This window comes from Nomascus leucogenys, chromosome 10, assembly GCF_006542625.1.
Source record: "Nomascus leucogenys isolate Asia chromosome 10, Asia_NLE_v1, whole genome shotgun sequence".
In the NCBI taxonomy this organism is placed as follows: Eukaryota; Metazoa; Chordata; class Mammalia; order Primates; family Hylobatidae; genus Nomascus; species Nomascus leucogenys.
In genome coordinates, this window is record NC_044390.1 from 75,974,126 (window position 1) to 75,994,356 (window position 20,231).

Here is a 20,231-nt window from a genome sequence, read left to right on the forward strand (position 1 = left end):
GCTACTCTTGGGGACTGGGCGCAGTGGCTCACGCCTGTAATCCCAGCACTTTGGGAGGCCGAGGTGGTTGGATTGCTTGTGGTCAGGAATTCAAGACCAGCCTGGCCAACATGGTGAAACCCCATCTCTACTAAAAATACAAAAAATTCACTGGGCATGGTGGTACACGTTTATAGTCCTAGCTACCCAGGAGGCTGAGGCAGGAGAATCACTTGAACCCAGGAGGCAGAGGCTGCAGTGGGCTGAGAATGTGCCACTGCACTCCAGCCTGGGTGACGGAGCAAGACTCTGTCTCAAAAAAAAAAAAAAAGAAAAAAGAAAAAAAGAAAATGGCTCCTCTGGATTTTGATTAATCCTATTTTGATTAATCCTGGTTTCTCATTTTCAGCCTTCCTTGAAGCAGCATGACCTGTCTGGATGTCCTCCTCATCTCAGGAATTTTCTAATAAGCTGTCTAAATCCAGAGATCTGACCACAGAACAATGAATGCCAAAGATGAGTTCTAAAGATGCAAGTACTTTCTTTCTAAAGGGATGCTGCTTTGTGTATGGCTCTGCTCCTGGGGGCAGACGCGGCAGGCTAAGCTCTGCGGAGGAGGAGGTGAGTCCCAGCAGAGGGTCACTTCCTCTCAGTAGCCCGGCTGGTTTTCTCCATTGCAGGGTCAGACCATAGCCCTGACCCAGCTAGACCCTAACAAGCGCATGACCTTGCTCTCACTGTGGGAATAAAACTCGTGATAGTCAGTTACAAATACACAGCAAACGATGAGCAGCACAATATAAACACAGATCTAGATTGGTGGGTCTGAGGACTCTCATTCTTAAATTTGGAGGCCATCACCTAATCTTGCCTTTTCACTTTACACAGCAGGAGACAGGGACCCAGAGAAGTGAAGAGGCGTTGCCTTAGGTTGCACAGCAGATGACGCATCTCAAGATGGACCCTAGGTTTTCTGACTCCGTCTCACAGCTTTGCCCCATTTATCACGAAGATGACCATTGGTAACATTGCTACCTACGAGCTGAGCTTGCACGCACATTCCTGGTGTGTACACGCATGCGCGCACGATGTGCTAAGTGCACAGGAAGGAGACCAGAGCCCTGAGGCATTCTTTTGAAGTCTAAGTACTGGTGTTTCAAAAGTTTAATGAAACCTACTAGACTCTCAGCAAAATTCGTTTTACGTTAACCTTAATGAAAAGTTTAATTAAGTTCTGACAGAATTAACTCTTCACGTCTCTGTCCTCATTTGTCCCCATTCTAGAATGAGTTTTCTAATTAAAAAAAAAATACAGGGCCGGGCACAGTGGCTCACGCCTGTACTCTCAGCACTTTGGGAGGCCAAGGCGAGTGGATCACCTGAGGTCAGGAGTTCAAGACCAACCTGGCCAACATGGTGAAACCCCGTCTCTATTAAAAATACAAAAAATTAGCTAGGGGTGGTGGCGCATGCCTGTAATCCCAGCTAGTCAGGAGGCTGAGGCAGGAGAATCACTGGAACACCAGAGGTGGAGGTTGCAGTGAGACAAGATTGTGCCACTGCACTCCAGCCTGGTGACAGAGTGAGTCTCCGTCTCAAAAAAAAAAAGTATAGATAGATAGATGATAGATAGATAGATAGATAGATAGATAGATAGATAGATAGATAGGGCTGGGCACAGTGGCTCATGCCTGTAATCCCAGCACTTTGGGAGGCCGATGTGGGCAGATTGCTTGAGTCCAGGAGTTCAAGATCAGCCTGGGCAACATAGTGAGACCCTCTCTACCAAAAATACAAGGTGGTATGCACCCGTGGTCCCAGCTACTTGGGAGGCTGAGGTGGGAGGACCAATTGAGCCCAGGAGGTCGGGGCTGCAGTGAGCTGTAATCATGCCACTGTACTCCAGTCCGGGCAACAGAGCAAGACTCTGTCTCAAAAAGAAGAAAAGAGAGAGAGAGAGAAAAAAAAAATTGAAGGCAAATTCTGATTTTCAAATCAAACGTTCCAACAAACTGCAGAAATAAAACCCGAGTTAAACTAAAAGGAACAGCCAAACAGCACAATGGCCCCAGAATGTTAAGTCTATATGCCCCAATGTTTAAAAGTGGGAGTCAATGGGAGGCCACTACCTACAAGGCCACAGGGGTCAGGGCAGGACTCAGGTCCCTGAATCATACCAGCCTGTATTCAAACCCTGGCTCAGGCCTCCCACCAGCCTCGTGGAACTGGTTTACTAAAACGAGGAGAGTCCCCACCTTGCAGGCTTGTGACAACAAGATGACAGCAAGTGCAAAAGCTCCAAGCCCAGAGCCTGCAGCCTGCAGAAGCTGGCCTCATTACCACCCGGATGCTCTCCGGGCTGCAGCACATGAAGAGGATACGTGACAATCCCTGCTTTAAGTAGAGCTCAGGGAGGTGACGGGACCTGCCCAAGCACATAGTGATGCCGCTAATGGCTCAAGCAGGAAGAATGGACTGCAAAGCCTGGTTCTTCTGCTAAACTCCATTCTGTCTCCCAGTGTGGGTTCTGATGCATAGGGAGGAGGAAAAGACAGCGCTTGGATTTTGGGGTGAAGAGCACAGGTTTTGGAGTCAATGAGACATGGAGTATGAGGGCCTCAGCTCTACTGTTTACTATTAAATAAAAACAGGCCACTGACCTCTCTGGGGCTTAGTCTTCTCATCCAGGGAATGGGAATTTAAATGTCCTTACAGGGTTTTCACAAAGATTAATTGAAATAATGCACAAAAGGCAATTCACAGAGTGGAGTATGCGTGTTCCCTTTTCTCTCCTCCATCCCTGCTTTATTTTTTCGCCTGGGCACTTACCAACACACAATTATTGTGCTTGTTTACTTACTGTCTTGTCTCCCTCAACAGAACGTCAGCTTCCAGAGCAGGAATTTTTATTTTGTTTGTTGCTATATTCCCAGCCCCTAAAACAGGGCTTGGCACACAGTAGGAGCTCAATAAATATCTGCTGAATGAACAGCTCACAAGCAGACAGATGAGGACAGAGGGGCACTGAGACTGATCTAAGAGCACCGATATTACTAAACTGCAACGGAGGCAACAGTGGGAAGAATCTCTCTGTCCTTTGTTTCCTGAACGTCCAAGACCACTTTCAGTTGCTTAACAGGAAACAATACTCAATGTACAAGACCTCTAGGGTCCATCCAAGGCCCTGTGAGGCAGGAGGTCAGGCAGGCCCTGTCCCTAGGGTGGCTCACGGTCTAGTGGGCAGGGCCAGCTTCTTCATATGTGCTCAGAGGGGCCCCGTGCTTGGTTTAATACTCTGCTGGTGCCATCTTCAAATTCTTAGTAATGTTTGTTGTTGTTGTTTGTTTGTTTTGAGACAGAGTCTCACTCTGTTGCCCAGGTTGGAATGCAGGGTGTGATCTCAGCTCACTGTCACCTCCACTTCCCGGGTTCCAGTTATTCTCCTGCCTCAGCCTCCCAAGTAGCTGGGATTACAGGCACACGCCACCATACTTGGCTAATTTTTGTATTTTTAGTAGAGACAGGGTTTCATCATGTTGCCCAGGATGGTCTCAAACTCCTGACCTCAGGTGATCTGCCCGCATCGGCCTCCCAAAGTGCTAGGATTACAGGCATGAGCCACTTCGCCCAGCCTCTAAATAATGTTTTAACAAGGGGCTCTCCCATGTTCATTTTGCACTGGGCTCCACAAATTATGCAGCCAGTCCTGCATTACAGGAAACATTTCTGTACCTAAGTACATACACTACAAAGCAAGTACCAAACACCAAGGAAACACTAAGGAGAGAAAAATGCCTGTGAGAAGAAAAAAGAAGACATGAATCATTTCCAACAGAAGCTGTTACCATGAAGGAAGTACGGGCAGGGGGCATTTGTTGAATGTCTACTATGGGAGAAGGGGTTCGCATCATGAGCACATTTAATTCTGACAGCCACCCTACAAGCTGTGTACTATATTGGCCATTTGAAACTAAGGCCTGCCCAAAATCATATAATAGCCTAGTGAGGTGACAAAGGACAGACACAGGAGCCAAACCCATGCCCATCCCTCCCTAAGTCCAAAGCTGTGGGAAAAAAAAAATAAGAATCAACATGGGTGGTTATTTTTAAGGCTAGCATATTCAAGGTGGGGGCAAATCCAAGAGACACTAAGCCTCAGAGCACGAACAAGCATGTGGGTGCTGAGCGGAGGGGACCAGCGTTCACCAGGGTGGTGTCAAACTCTGCAAGGCTCACTCTCCGTGTTTCTGGTCTCTTCCCATGAGCGCACCAGGCACCCCTTACCATCCCAAAACTAGGCACATCTGTAACGCTGAATGGAAACCTACTTGTTTACATGTGTTCTCTCTATATTAGACTGGGCACATCCCTAGAACACACACAGATTGACTGGTGGGCAGAATTCTGCTAGGTGCATGCACCCGAGTGAGCCTTTCTCTTTGAACGTGGGAGGGACCAGAGAACAAGATGGGAGAGCTGTTCCCTTAATTAGGCTGTGCTGCACATTAAAGGCGATAAGACAGTCATTCCAGTGATAACAATCTGTCATAAGACCCTAAAGAAGCAGACTCTCCCGTTGGCCTTGAAGAAGCAAGCACCATGAATTCTCCACAGCTGCAAGAAAATGAATTCAGGCCAGGTGTGGTGGCTCACGCCTGTAATCCCAGCACTTTGGGAGGCTGAGGCGGGTGGATCACCTGAAGTCAGGAGTTCGAGACCAGCCTGACCAATACGGTGAAACCCCGTCTCTACTAAAAATAAAAAAATTTACAGGGTACATCTGCAGTCCCAGCTACTCGGGAGGCTGAGACAGGAGAATTACTTGAACCCAGGGGGCAGAGGTTGCAGTGAGCCGAGATCGCACCACTGCACTCCAGCCTGGGCGACAGAGCAGAAAAAAAAAAAAAGAAAATGAATTCAGCCAAGAACCACGTGAGCTTAAAAGAGGACCCTGGGGTTCAGACGAGACCCCAGCCCAAGCCAGCAAGCCTTGTGAGTCCCCGAACAAAGAACCCAGCTATACTGTGTCCAGATTCCTGACCCATGGAAGCTGTGAGATACTAAACATGGGCTGGGTGTGGTGGCTGGCCAGGTGTGATGGCTCATGCCTGTGTAATCCCAGCACTTTGGGAGGCCAAGGCAGGCAGATCACCTGAGTTCAGGTGTTCGAGACCAGCCTGCCCAACATGGAGAAACCCTGTCTCTACTAAAAATACAAAATTGGCCAGGCGTGGTGGTATGCACCTGTAATCCCAGATACTAGGGAGGCTGAGGCACAAGAATCACTTGAACCCAGGAGGTGGAGGTTGCAGTGAGCTGAGATTGTGCCATTGCACTCTAGCCTGGGCAACGAGAGCGAAACTCCATCTCAAATTTAAACAAAATAAACATATATTGTTTAACTGTTAAGTTAGTGGTAATTTGTCATGCAGCAAGTGATGACTGAAACAGTAACCTACGCACACGTCCATCTCCAGCACGGACACAGAACTTGGATGCACGGGGTGCATGACACCTTTTGGCAGGACTTAACTGGACAGACAAGCAACAAAGACAATAAAGCCCAGGTAAGATGGACCGCCAAGGGCAAGGAGGAACCCCACAGTGTGGACAGGTGCAAAAGTAGGGGTGTTCAATGAAGAGGGGAAGCATGGTCTGCAGGGCAATGACAGGCCAACCCCCATCCACTCTGACACTGTAGGGGAGGGGGTGAAGGCAAAACCACTTCAGAAGGCTGTAAGGAGAATGGGGTCCCTGGGAGACTTCCAGGTGGAGACCAAAAGGGGAAGGGAGTGCGGAGAGAAAGGCAGAGGAGTCAGGGAGTTCACAGTTTACCACTGAAACCAAATAAAACAGAAGAGACAAAATCCTGCAGCTCGCTCTGGCCCAAACCTTTGCTAGGGCAGGCAATCACAAATGAGCAAATTATAATAATTCTAATGACCATGTTCCTGCACTTGACTTGTAAATGCTGGATTTAAAAAAAAAAACTTCACTCCTGATCCACACCCTGGGGACAATATTATCTTCCCATTGTCCTACCTAGCCCACAACTACTTATGTCTCATGCCAGACTGAGCCAGCTCCCAGGATGGCAAGGGAGCCAGGAGTTGCTGCCAGCAGGGCCATCTGCTCACCAATTCCCACAGTCTGAACGGCACAGCTTCCAAAGAGAGACTGCGAGCGGCCAGCAGCAGCCTGCACATGCGGAAGGCAGGGGAGAGCGAGGGAACTGGATCTATACTGCTCTGCTGCAATCATCTGCATGCTGGGTGTGAGATGATCAGTTCTTGAGACACTTCCCAGAAGGCCTTCAGAAATACTGTCTGAGTTACAACACTGCTTCCTCCCAGTCTGTATGCTTATTTGCATCTTATAGGAATGTAGCCGGGTAAAGGGGGAAGGCTGCTCCAAGTCAAAGGGCATCCATGGTGGGCGCCCTCTCAGGCCTGGACCCAGCACCTGCGGGAGTCGGCCCCTTTAATTCTCCTGTGCCGTGAACTAACACTGCACGTCAGCAATACTTTGTGAAGACTGAGCACAGCAACCAAGCCCACTGTGAACCTGATTCTGGGCAAGGAGCTTTTTTTTTTTTTTTTTGAGACAGGGTCTTGCTCTGTCACCCAGGATGGAGAGCAGTGGCACAATCTCAGCTCACTGCAGTCTTGACCTCCTGAGTTCAAGTGATTCTCCTACCTCAACCTCTTGAGTAGCTGGGACTACAGGCGTGCACCACCATGCCCAGCTAATTTTTCTTTTTGCGAAGATGGGGTTTTGCCATGTTGCGTAGGCTGGTCTCAAACTCCTGGGCTCAAGCGATCCACTCACCTTGACCTCCCAAAGTATTGGGATTACAGGCGTGAGCCACTGCGCCTGGCCTGGACAAGGAACATCACACAACTACTCCACAATCCTGAAAGGTCACAGTGTCATCCCTGTTTTATAGGTGGAACAACTGAGACCCACAGAGGTATAGGAACACACAAAGGTAAAGGAACTCAGCCACCAGCACAGCAGCCAGATGCCAAACTTAGGTCTGCCTGACTCAAAACCCCACTGCCTTCCCTCTACACCTGGCTGTTTCTCCTACATGTCTGGAATTTACTGCAGGGTCAAAGGTTCATCCATTTAAACTGTTAACTTTTATTTACTTACTTATTTTGAGACAGAGTCTCGCTCTGTTGCCCAGCCTGGAGTGCAGTGACGCAAACTCGGCTCACTGCAACCTCCCGGGTTCAAGCGATTCTCCTGCCTCAGCCTCCCGAGTAGCTGGGATTACAGGCGCGCACCACCAAGCTGGCTAATTTTTGTATTTTTAGTAGAAAGGGGGTTTCACCATGTTGGCCAGGCTAGTCTCGAACTCCGCAGCTCCAGTGATCCGTCCCGCCTTGGCCTTCCAAAATGCTGGGATTAGAGATGTGAGCCACCATGCCCGTCCATTTAAACTGTTTAAATGCTACACAAAGGCAGAGAAATGAGGCTGTCACTAAGGGATGTGAGAGCAGTTAGGGATGCAACAAGGGCACACAGACCTGCACCATAAGGCGGGTGTGGCACCTGTCACAGATAGGGATGCCAGGGGCTCCCTGCTTTCTCTAAGAGAGGGAAGTCACAAACATCTGGGGCAGGAGCACTTTTAGCTGGTCATGAGGACTATGGCCAGGTGAGAAGGAACTGGCCTAGGGAATGTGCATGACTGGGGAGCGGGGAGCAGTCCCGATGGACTGCAAAAGGCACATGCGAGAGGAGAAGGCAGAAAGGCCAGCAACGCTGGTGATGCTGGAGCTCAGAAAAGATTCCAAGGACTGGAAGGAAGAAGCATCAAGGGACCAGGGGGTGATATGCCAAGGTAGAGAGGATGGGTCCAGGGGTATTCGTCTGTGACGGGACAGATGAGGGGTGAGGACCTGAAGAGGTGCCACCAGGGAACCTGAGAAAAAGAAGGCAGGTGGCTCGGAAGACCCGATCCATGTGACCCCGCAATTTATTGGATATGGATGAATCAGAGCTGACTTTTTAGATGACCCAAAAGATGAAACTATTAATCAAGGCTAGACAGAGGGGAGAAAAAAGAGAGAAATATACTGCTACCTCCAGTTTTTCTCCCTACAGCACCTCTTAGAGACGAGGTGATGGCAGTTTACCTTCACGATCCATTGGAAACAAAGAGAAATCTCTCCCTAATTCTCCTGACCCCAAACAAAAAGCAATCAACTATTCCTTAATTTTCTTCTCTAAGAGAGACTCAGAGAGAAGAGGCCTGAAAATGCAAATTAACACACGCATGTGAGTGAGTTTCAGTCAAAGCTTAAACCAGGACACTACTTTTCTTGTGTAGCGAGGAAGGTTAGGAGGCAGGATGGTGTCCTGTGCCTAAAAAGGTGAGTGTGACGTCAAGGTGGCTGAAGAGGAGTTTAAAAAGGGACCTAGGAGGACAAGCCCAGAGCCCAGCATCCCACCCTAACTGAGAACACAGGTCTCCAACTCCAGCCCAGGGTCTCCCCATGGTCACAATGGTGTTGGGGACCTGCTGACAGTGGCACGGAAGGACTCTTGGTGGTGGTCAGAATGACCCAACATCCCAGGAGGCACCCACCACTAGTTGGCATGAGTCCTTGGTGCTGGCCCTGGCGCTGCTGCTAATCCACCCCAGTGGCCTTACGCATGCTCCCTCACCTGTATGTCCAAGACAGCTAATTCAACGGGACTACTAACCTGGTCTCCAGAAAGGCGGCAGAGTAGGATCAACTTGGCATAAGAGGCCTCGCTTCAAATACAGTATTTCCCAATTCCAATCTTGGGCCTCAACCACCAACCGGGAAAACCCCCCTCCTAGGGCTGTTTTGAGAATTCAATATGGAAAGCTGCCAAAGCTTTATTTCCCATCCCTTTGTAAGGTCCCCTGCAGCTCCCAACTAGACAGAGAAAGGGACCTTTTATTAGCAAGAAAAGGGCCAGGTGCAGTGACTGTCATCATGCCTGTAATCGCAGCACTTTGGGAGGCCGAGGTGGGAGGATCACTTAAGCCCAGGAGTTTGAGACCAGCCTCAACAACACAGTGAGATCTAGTCTCTTCAAAACACATTTAAAAAAAAATTAGCCAGGTGTGGTGGTGCACGCCTGTAGTCCCAGCTACTTGGGAGGCTGAGGTGGGAAGACAGCTTGGCCCCAGGAGTTCAAGGCTGCAGTGAGCTATGATCACACCATTGCACTCCGGCCTGGACAACAAAGACCCTGTCTCTAAAAAATAAAAACAAAAAGTTTTAATTTAAAAAAAAGGTTAAATACTATTGAGAAAGGTCCACATATGCATTTTCATGTCACTGCCATTTATAAGTTCTTATTAACTGAAAACACTATGCTATAAGCTATTAAAGGTAATTAAAAAATAAAAATAGCTCTTTGCCCCAAAGACAGTCTAAGTGACAGAGCTCAGTACTCTCTCATCAACAACAGCCCTGAGAGAGACAAGAGATGGAAGAGATTCCAACCCCAAGAAAGGGCTAGAGGGGAGCCAGGGGAGGAGGCATGGGGGAGGGGACCTCCAAGAGGGAGCTAGGGGAGGGCAGAGGGGGAGGGGAGCTCCAGAAGGGAGGTGGGGGAGGGGAACATGGGGAGGGGAGCATGGGGGAGGAGAGCTCCAAGGGGAAGCATGGGGGAATAGAGTTCCAAGAGGGAGCTGGGGGAGGGCAGATGGGGAGCAGAACTCCAGAAAGGAGCAGGGGGAGGGGAGCATGGGGGAGGGAAGCTCCAGGAGGGAGCATGGGGGAGGGGAGATGGGGAGGGGAACTCCAGGAGGGAGCTGGGGGAGGGGAGATGGGGAGCGGAGCTCCAGGAGGGAGCTGGGAGAGGGGAGCATTGGGGAGGGGAGATGGGGGAGTGGAGCTCCAAGAGTGAGCTGGGGGAGGGGAGATGGGGAGGGGAACTCCAGGAGGGAGCTGGGGGAGGGGATATGGGGAGGGGAGCTCCAGTAGGGAGCTGGGGGAAAAGAGCTTGGGAGGGTAGCTCAATGACGGGACCTGGGGGTGGGGAGCTAAGGAGGAGATTGAGAGAGGGGAGCTTGGGGAGGGGAGATGGGGGAGGGAAGCTGGGGAAGGGGATCTGGGAGAGGGAAGCTTGGGGAGGGGACTAGGGAGGTAAGCTGGGGGAGGGGAGATGGGGAGGAGAAATGGGAGAGGAGCTTGGGGAGGGGATCTAGGGAGGAAATCTGGGGCAAGGGAGCTGAGGGAGGGGAACTTGGGGAGGGGATTTAGGGAGGGAAGCTGGGGGAAGGGGAGCTCAGAGAGGGGACTTCAGGGAGGGGATATGGGGAGGGGACTGGGGAGGGGAGGTTGGGGATGGGATCTAGGGAGGGGATTTGGGGGAGGGGATCTGGGGGAGGGAAGCTTGGGGGAGGGGATCTAGGGGAGCAGAGTGGGGGAAGAGAGATGGGGAGTTGGGGGAGGGGAACCTGGAGGGAGGGATCTGGGGAAGGGGATTTTGGGGAGGAGAACAGGTAGAGAGAGGAGCTGGTGGGGAGGGGAGTTGGGGGCAGGGATCCGGAGGAGGAGATACCGGGGGGGGGAAGGGAGCTGGGTGCCTACAGGAGCGGCTCCGAGGTGGGTAAGCCCCTCTTTCACATCCTCCTTGACAGTCAGTCTCCAGACTTCCACTCCACCCCCTCCCTGCTTCACCCAGACAGTCTGATCTGCAACTCGGCCCATGACTGCCCCCATTGGGAGTCCAGCTGCTTCTAGCCTGGGAACCCTGACGTGGGCCCTGACCTGACCAACCAAAAACCCCAGGGTGACGGAGTAAATGTGTCCTGTGTCTTGAGCATAACATTAAAAGCGAGGACCCAGAAATAAGGCATCTCTTTGATTCTTGCAGGCTAGTGTTTCCCTAGTCCCATAATCTTTAGAAATCATGTGTGCCATAATAAAAGTGAGTATTTCCCCTCCCTTCACTCAAGCACACAGAAACATCAGGGAAAAGCTGAGCATATTTCTACCAGTTCTGCATGAGAGTTTGACCAGAACACCCTGCTCTCGGTAATGAATGGTTGACCCCAATTTCTGAACACACATTTCCTTTTCCAATTAATTTTCCTTCCCCTCATGAGATAAAACAGACTATTTTTTTTTTAAAGAACAATATCCCTGAAAATTTATTTACTTTTTTAAAACTATGAGGTCAGAGTTTAAGACTGGCTCCTTGGTATGAAGGAATACATGATATTAATATAACAAAGGGCTGAATCTTCTATAAATCAACAAAATACCCAAACAAAGGCAGAACTTAATTTTTGGCAAAGAAAAAACAAAAATGTTTTTGGTGTCCATTAGTGAATACATCAGCTGAGGACTACATCTTGGAATCTTTTAAATGAGCAGAGCTAAAGATTTCTCATAAGCACAATTAAAGCACCCTGAATTGATACCTTTAGGGGGCTGAGTATCTGTTTCCAATCAGCAAAGTGCTTACCGCAAAAGGAACACCTTACCAAAAGCAAGACGAAAAAGTGAGGGCAGAGTGTCATGATTATTACTTTTTTTTTTAAGCAGAAGCATAGTCTGCAAGAAAATACATAGAAGCGCTCAAGTTAGGCCAGGCGCAGTAGCTCATGACTGTAATCCCAGTACTTCAGGAGGCCACGCAGGAAGATGTCTTGAGGCCAGAGGTCCAAGACCAGCCTGGGCAACACAGCAAGACCTTGTCTCTATTAGAAAATAATGTTACCAAAAAATGCTCAAAATGGTAATGTAAGGGTGGGAGAATAATGGCAATTATTTTCCTTCTTTTCCAAGTGTTATATTAGTATTATTAAAGTGGCTAGACATATGTATGGATTTTAAAGCACTTCAGTTTTATATGTGCTTTAGGTATAATTTCTAAGGCACTAAAAAATTGGCTTTTTTTTTTTTTTTTTTTTTAAAGACGGAGTTTTGCTCTGTCGCCAGGCTGGAGTGCAGTGGCGTGATCTTGGCTCACTCTGCCTCCAGGGTTCAAGCGATTCCCTTGCCTCAGCCCCCCGAGTAGCTGGGACTACAAGCACACACTACCACGCCCGGTTAATTTTTTGTATTTTTTTAGTAGAGACAGGGTTTCACCATGTTGGCCAGGATGGTCTCGATCTCCTGACCTTGTGATCCACCCGCCTCGGCCTCCCAAAGTGCTGGGATTACAGGCGTGAGCCACCGTGCCTGGCCCAAAATTGGCATATTCTTTTTGAAGGTTTTCCCTTTGGGAGAGGAACAAGAGCATTCCTTACCTGCTTGGGAGAAAGACTTAGGAACAAAAATTGAAAGTCTGCTTACCTGAGGTTTAATTTTCGATCTTCTTCGCTGCCAGCCTCCAACTACAGAGAAAGAAACAGAATATCACACCACAGGCACCACTGTCAACATGCCTCGGGCGGCAGTCTCACATTTTCTACCCCGGTATCGGAAAAAGATAAAGACATCCAGGAAACCTAGCTACTTCTAAACAGCCGTGCCCTTTCCTCACCAATCCCGGTCTGTCCACTGGAGTCATTTCCGTGGGGGAATTTTCAGGTTTCCAAATGTTGACCCACATTCCTGCCGCAGTCCAGGGGATGGAGTCCTGTTAGCTCAACATTTCCGATCTGGTGTTGTTACCCAGCACGGTCTTTTAGCCCTCAGCCCTCAACTTTCCAGGGTTGTTCTGGATCTTATCCTGTTTTTCTCTTTTAAGGGGAGGGGGTCATGTTTAAAGAGAATCCACTTCCTCCGTGGAGCCAGGCAATAACAGCTGAGTGATGAACACCATTTTCAAAAAACCAACCCAGGCAAGACTTGCACAGTGGAAGGTGGCCAGGAATCAGGCCGTCTGTTTGTGGGTCTTGAAAGCTCTTGATGGTTCTTGAAAAGACTTAAAAGTTTGATATGAAACATCCTAGGCTATCGGTTTATTTATATAAATGCAAGAAAGAGATATTTAATATTTTCTGAAACCTAAAAGGCCAAGAGGTTGGGCTCCAGAAGTACCTATGACTTATTTTTATTTTTTTTCTTTCAGAGAGCAAACTGAAATGAGAAGGAAACACACACACACCCCCAGACAATTCCACACCGCTGGGACTTGGCATGTTTTTTATGTTGCACAGAGGTGCCCATTGAATGGGAAAGAGAAACCTGGAAAGCTGTGATGGCTGGGAGAGATGCAGGGCTGATCGAGGACAGAAATAAGGCAGGAGGGGCGAAGGAAAAAGGGTCCAGAGATAATGTAGGGAGGGGCCTGGGCAGCAAGGGACACCCACTAAGAGGTGGCAACTTCAATCAAGAATGAGTACACCAGCCCGGCGCAGTGGCTCACACCTGGAATCCCAGCACTGCAGGAGGCCGAGCGGGCCGATCACCTGAGGTCACGAGTTCGAGACCAGCCTGGCCAACAAGGTGACACCCTGTCTCTGTTAAAAATACAAAAATTAGCCAGGCTTGGTGGCGTGTACCTGTAATCCCAGCTACCTGGGAGGCTGAGGCAGGAGAATCACTTGAACCCAGGAGGCAGAGGTTGCAGTGAGCCGAAATTGCACCACTGCACTCCAGCCTGGGTGACAGAGCAATACTTTGTCTCAAAAAAAAAATGCGTACACCAGAGGGCCTGGGAGTCCCTACATCATATTAAGATGATGTACATACAAGATTCTGCAGAGGCACCTACCCCACACTGAAGGAGAAGTAGAAAGACCAGGGAAGGCTTCAATGACCACGAAACAAGTCACAACAGCAACAAATTGAGAAAGAGTATGCTGGGGTCTAACCCAGTGGTTCCCAACGCGGAGCAAGTTCTCTCAACAGGAGACATTGGAAGATGTCTGGAGGCATTTTTCTGGAGGTCACTACTGGCACCTAGTGGGTAGAGGACAGGATCCCACATGTACTGCACATCCCACAATACACAGGACGGTGCCCCCACAAGAGAGAATGTTCTGGTTCCAAGTATCAACAGTGGGTTGAGAAACTCTGGTCCAATCCAAAAAAGTGCCTGGAGATCTGCCCATGAAAATTAGTCACTTTGAATGTTTCTCAGAAATAACAATGTTACAATCCATCCCTGAAAATTATTGATTTATCTATTCTTGTGCTCTGCCGGTTCACACAAAGGAACTGAGGTAAGATTCACAGGAAAATGACATAAGTGACATAATCAAAGGCTGGGGAAAAAAAGAAAATTAAAACAGAAAGGAGAGCCTTAGGACTGAGGGCTGTGATCCGCATCCCCCCCCCACCCCCCGCCGTTTCCCATGCCGGCAGCAGGACTGGCTGTGTCAGGAAAGCGCTGCCCTAAGTGTCTGACTCATTATGAAGTTGCAATTTGAAAAGTGATGACGTGACTTGGGGGTACGGACTTCACAATCATTTAATTCTCAGTCACTCTCCGAGGTTCTCAGATGAAAGGCCATCTCAGGTCAGTTATTCCAGGGAAACTACATATGCCAAGGAACACATGAAAGAGTTAATTCAGTCCTTTTAGATGAGCCAGGGCCCACAGACAGGAAGCAACTCAAGCAAGGGCGGACCAGGGCAGAACCGGCCTGGCCTAGGTCTCCTGAACCCACACACACTTGCTGTCTCCATCCCACCTTGCTTCTCACCTCAACACTTCTGGACGAGGGCCTTGCCTTCGGGAAACATCCCAGCCCATTCAAAGCCAAGCAATGAATGCTGCAGCTTTACTATGGTCAAATAAAAGCTGCCTGAGTTTTACTTTATGTTTATCAGGTCATTGGCACTTGGTAAAAATAATGCTTTATATAATAATTGAAAATGTATCTGGTAGAAACAATGCAAATGTCCAACAAAATGTGGTACATCCATACAATGGAGTATTATACAGCCATGAAAAAGGAATGAAGTACTGCCACATGATACAACATGCATGAACTTTAAAAACGTGATGCTGAGTCAAAGAAGCCAGACACAAAAGGCCACATAGGGTGTGATTCCATTGATATAAAATGTATACAATAAGCAAATCCATAGATACAGAAAGTAGATTAGTGGTTGCCTAAGGTTAGGGAGAATGGGCAGGGGGAGGCTGCAGGTGAGGGCTAAGGGGTACAGGGTTCCTATTTTTGGGGGGATGAAAATGTTCTGGAATTAGATGGTGGTGATGGTTGCACAATCTCATGTATATACTAAAAACCACTGAATTGTACACTTTAAAATGGCAAATTTATGGTATGCAACTAAAAAATAGTAAGACCTTAAAAATGCGTAAGACAAGAACAGATTAGGTTGCAAGTAACTCTAGGAACATGGAGTTTTGAATCAGAAATCTGGGCTGACAGGCTCAGCCTGAAGCCAACCTCTCCCCTTACCTCACATAAGCTTTTGTGATGAGAACCTGAGATTAAGTGCATAAATTGCCAGACAGCAGTGACAGAAACAGAAAACAGCCCCTCCTCGCTGTGGGAAGGAAAGGTGCTCCTGCAGCCTAACTTCTCAGTAGCAGGCTATTGATCGCCAATGTTCTTTTGCCTCTAATCAACGTGTAGAGGGGGATTACTAGAACCTGTCTGTAGATAACTCATGAATGGCCTCTCCTCTCCAAGGAGGGGGCTGTGAAGGTTCAACTTCCCAGCCACTCTGAAAATGTCCCTGCCAATCCCAGCAAAACAAGGCTGAAGAACTACCCTACCAGGAAACAGGGCTGTCAAGCCAAATGCAAACGTTCTTCTCTTCTCTCACATGGACACACAAACCTCCCCCGTGTTATCAGTCAACTTCCCCCACTCCCTCCCACAAAGAAAGGGGCTGAAGAGCCCAGATGCCGGCTGCGGAACTTCCTGGGCCTGGGACCGCAGGGCCGCTCCTCCAGTCTTCTCTAAACATAGCTAAGGGTCTGCAGGCGGACACTCAGCCTTGTTATAGGTAAGAGTTTAGACCAGAGGCCTTGACGGGTTCTTCAAGAGATGGTGGGCAAGACTGCGCGACCAGAGGGTCATCCCTGCAGCTACAGAGAGCTGACCTGCTCAGAGGCCCAAGGCCCCAGCCTAGGACAAGACAAGCCAGGCCAACCCTGCAGGCTCAGAGGGCACCAGTGCCCTCAATCAACCCCAGAGGAAGAAGTGGCCAGGCAAACGGACCTGGGCCACACACAGACCCACAAAAATGCGCACAGTGCCAGGACACGCAGCCCAGGGATGCACCTATGCAATCACTCAGAATGGGTCACAGCCACACAGAAACATAGATGCACATAAACACACAGGCCTGAGTGATGTTACAGAAAGAAAAAGCCAGACTCAGGCTGCACACGCAGACGTGAGACACAGTCACACAGAGCCCACAGCACGCTCGGTCACCGTCACACAGTGACACGTGCACGCATACAGACAGAACTCCAGAGGCGGCAGGCGGGGAAACAATCTCACACGTTTGTAGGGGCACTCCCAGATGCCTGTCTCACGCTGGCACAGTCCCCGGACGGCAGGTCAGCAACAGTCACATCTCACATCGCACAGCCAGGCACACAGGCAAAGGGCCTAGAACTTCCCAGGCCACAGGTCTCAGAACAAGCGGCTCACGCAGTCACCCAATCAAGGGTCCCAGTTGCACATCCAGTCACCCCTGGACCCCGGGTCACACTGCAGAGTCACTCACAAATGGGAGTCCCGACAGACGCACAGTACTCCCCAGAAAGAGGTCAACCCCAAGATGGGGGTCACACCTGAAATCACAGTCCCCACACAATCACGAGGTCACATCTGCACACAGTGTCTGCAGTCACCCTCAGAGGTCACAACGCACACAGTCCCCGCCTAACAGGGGTCACCCCAAGATGGGGGTAACCCCCTGATGTGGGTCACAGCGCACACACAGTCTCCTGCAGACACTCCCAGAGGGGTCGCACTGCATACACAGTCCCTGCAAAGTCGTCCCCCGATGGGGGTCACAACGCACACAAAGTCCCCGCACAGCTCCCCCAGACAGGGTCACATCGCACACAGTCCTCGCACGGTCACCCCGGTCCGGCTGCCCGGCTCTGTTCCTACGGCGGGGCCCCCGGGAGCCCGCGCAGCCGCCCCCCTGCCCCGCACGCGCGGCCCCAGCTCCGGCGGCCTCGGCGCGGCGTCCGGCGGTCCAGGCCGGGAGCGGCGAGCCCGGGGCTCACCTCGCTGTTGCTGGCCGAGGAGGAGGCGGCGCTGGGCGTGGGCGAGCGCTGCAGGGTCACCAGGGCCATGGCTGCGGTGCGGTGCAAGGGCGCCACAGAGGTCTCGAGCTAGAGCCGCCACCGCCACCGCCGCCCGGGCCGGGCCCGGGGCCTCCTGGAGCCGCGCGCGGGCGGCCGGACCGAGCCGGGCCGGGCCCGCCCCTCCCCCTCGGCGTCGCCACCACCCCCGCCCCCAGCTCCCTCCTCCCGCGCCGGCGCGCGCCGGCCTCAGTGCGCGGAGTGGGCGGGGAAGAGGGCAGGGCGGGGCGAGGAGGCGCGCGTGCGCGGGGGCCCCGAGGGCCGCCCGAGGCCTCGGCTAGTCGATCGCGTTCCTCGCGCGCCCGACACACGCGCCCCCGCCCGCGCGCCCGGCTATCTGGCCTGGGACTCGGGGACGCGCGCGCCGCCCGGAGCCCGTCCGCCCCAGGGACCCTGCCCGCTGCTGCTCTGGCTGGGGAAACTGAGGCCCGGCGACCGTGCAGACAGGACTGTACAGCGACCAGGAAATAAAAGACGTCCTGGGGCCGGTCGCGGTGGCTCACGCCTGTAATCCCAGCACTTAGGGAGGCTGAGACGGGCGGATCACGAGGTCAAGAGATCGAGACCATCCTGGCCAACATGGTGAAACCCCGTCTCTAGTAAAAATACAAAAATTAGCTGGGCGCAGTGGTGCGCGCCTGTAGTCCCAACTACTCAGGAGGCTGAGGCAAGAGAATCGCTTGAACCTGGGAGGCGGAGGTTGCAATGAGCTGAGATCGCGCCACTGCACTCCAGCCTGGGCGACAGAGCGAGACTCCGTCTCAAAAAACAAAACAAAACAAACAAACAAACAAAAAAAAACAGTAAGCAAAATAGATTCGCCTAATTTTGCAGAGGTTAATCAAGTTATTAGGCACGTTTTAAAAAAAGCATTTTGCTAATCTTTTTCAGTGAATTCTTTCTGGGTGTTCTGAAACCCAGCCAACTCCTTGGAGGTCAGGGAAGGCTTCCCAGAAGAGCTTTATTCTGAGGCTTGGGCTTGAGCATAAGCAGGATTAACAGGTGAAAGAAGGGAGAGACAGCTCTCCAAGCGGGGGAGATCAGCGTGCCCTGAAGCAGGAAGAAGTTTGTCAACCGGAGACCAGCACTCAGGGAAGGGAAAAGGGGAGGAATGGCTGGAGTCTCCATCCTCTCTGGAAAGATCGCTCCGGCTGCTGCGTGGAGGAGGGACCATGGGGCAGAGGGCTGAGGGAGGCCAGGGAGGAGGCTGCTGCTGTTGTCCCGGGGAGAGGTGACCAGTTACGGTGATGGAGAGGGGAACATGGAGTAAGATACTAAGAAGGCAATTCTGGCTTGACTTAGTAGCAGGAAACTTTTCTTTTAGCCAAAATCTCATCGGCTCCCACCCCCAACCTCTGCATGTTGCACAAGCACTCGCAAACGCAGTGGTCCCAGCCTGCCCCGCAGCTTAGCAAATTTGTCTTACTGCCCAGCAGGAAACCCACGCAGCCTCCTGGATTCTTCCCTGTCCCTCCCTCTGTCCTGGGGCTGTGACCTCCTTCATATTATTCACAGGGTCTCAGCACGATTCATCTCAAAGGTGATTCTAGTGGGGGGCACTGTAGCTTCTACGGAGCGTTTCTAAGAGGGGATTTGTGGGAATGTTTGTGGTTGTCTTGCTGATGGAAGGGGAGAGCTCCTGGCATTTAGAGTGCAAGAGCCATGGATGCTAAATGTCTTCCAATGCACCGGACAGTCTCCCCAAGAAGAATTGCTCCATTCCCACAAAATGTTTCCTGGGTGAAAAACCCATTATAGTAATCTGAAGCCAGAACCTAACTCCATTTCATACATCAACACAAACTAGTCTTCCTTCCTTCCTTCCTTTCTCTCTCTCTCCCTTTCTTTCTTTCTCTTTTTTTTCTGAAACAGAGTTTCACTCCCGTCACCCAGGCTGAAGTGCAATGGCACAATCATAGCTCACTGCAGTCTCCATCTCCCAGGCTCAAACCATCCTCCTGCTTCAGTCTCCCGGGTAGCTGGAACTACAGGTATACACCACCACGCCCAGCTCCTTAAAAAAAAATGTTTAACTATGTTGCCCAGGCAATCCTCCTGCTTCGGCCTTCCAAAGTGCTGGGATTACAGGCACAAGCCACCATGGCTGGTCTGGTATTTTTTACTGAATTTTCAGAAAGGTGACTATGTTGAAACCCTGTCTCTCCTAAAAATACAAAAAATTAGCCAGGTGTGGTGGCGGGCGCCTGTAGTCTCAGCTACTCAGGAGGCTGAGGCAGGAGAATCACTTGAACCTGGGAAGCAGAGGTTGCAGCAATCTGAGATCGTGCCACTGCACTCCAGCCTGAGCGACACAGCGAGACAGAAAGAAAGAGAGAAAGAGAGAAAGAAAGGGGAGGGGAGGGGAGGGGAGGGGAGGGGAGGGAAGGGAAAGGAAGGGAAAATATACTTTGTTTTGCTTGAGAGTTTTGTCAAGAGTTGTTCATCCATCCTTAGGGAAAAGGAGATAATGGATGACAACACCTCTCCTAATATTAGAGCATCCCATACAAGGTGCCCCCATTTGTAGCTCTACTCTAGGTAGACAGACAGTCATAGGTACTTAAATGTCAAATATAAGGCGAAATTGTGGACAAAATTCAGTCGAGTAGAGAATATTTTATTTCTCAAATCCAAGCACATTTATTATTGGCAGGCCAATGCTTCTGAGATGCCCCTGTGTCGTCTCAGGAAGTAGTGGCTGAGCATTTCCACATTGTAATGCATGTTGTTTCATTATGATTTATTTTTCTTTTATGTCTCTCTTACATTAGTTTTCAAATTTGAGAGTTTGAGAATCCCCTGGAGAAAATACAGATTGCTAGACCCCACCTCCCAGAGTTTCGAATTCACAAGGTTTGCTGTAGGGCTGGAAAATTTGCACGTCTAACGAATTCCCAGGCAATGCTGATGCTTCTGTCTGGGGATGACAGTCTGAGAACTACTGCCTATACAAATGCCATGGCCTCTTCACCAAGAAATTCCTACCTAGATCTGATCCTGGTACCCGTCCGTGGCCCCCAATCCTAATCCCCCTGCTCTGGCCGGCCTGCTTTTCC

General features: G+C 50.5%; 1 protein-coding gene across 1 annotated transcript in view; it reads right to left on the reverse strand.

Moving 5' to 3' along the window:
- SSH1 (slingshot protein phosphatase 1) overlaps window positions 1–17,283 on the reverse strand; it is a 76,502-nt gene extending 59,219 nt beyond the window's left edge. The window contains exons 1-2 of the mRNA XM_030821326.1: window positions 17,098–17,283; window positions 12,276–12,316 (exon numbers count right to left, since the gene is read on the reverse strand). Of these exons, the coding sequence (XP_030677186.1) occupies window positions 12,276–12,316; window positions 17,098–17,166 (110 nt within the window). The 5' untranslated portion in view covers window positions 17,167–17,283. The remainder of the gene's footprint in view (window positions 1–12,275; window positions 12,317–17,097) is intronic.
- Between the last annotated feature and the right edge of the window lie 2,948 nt (window positions 17,284–20,231).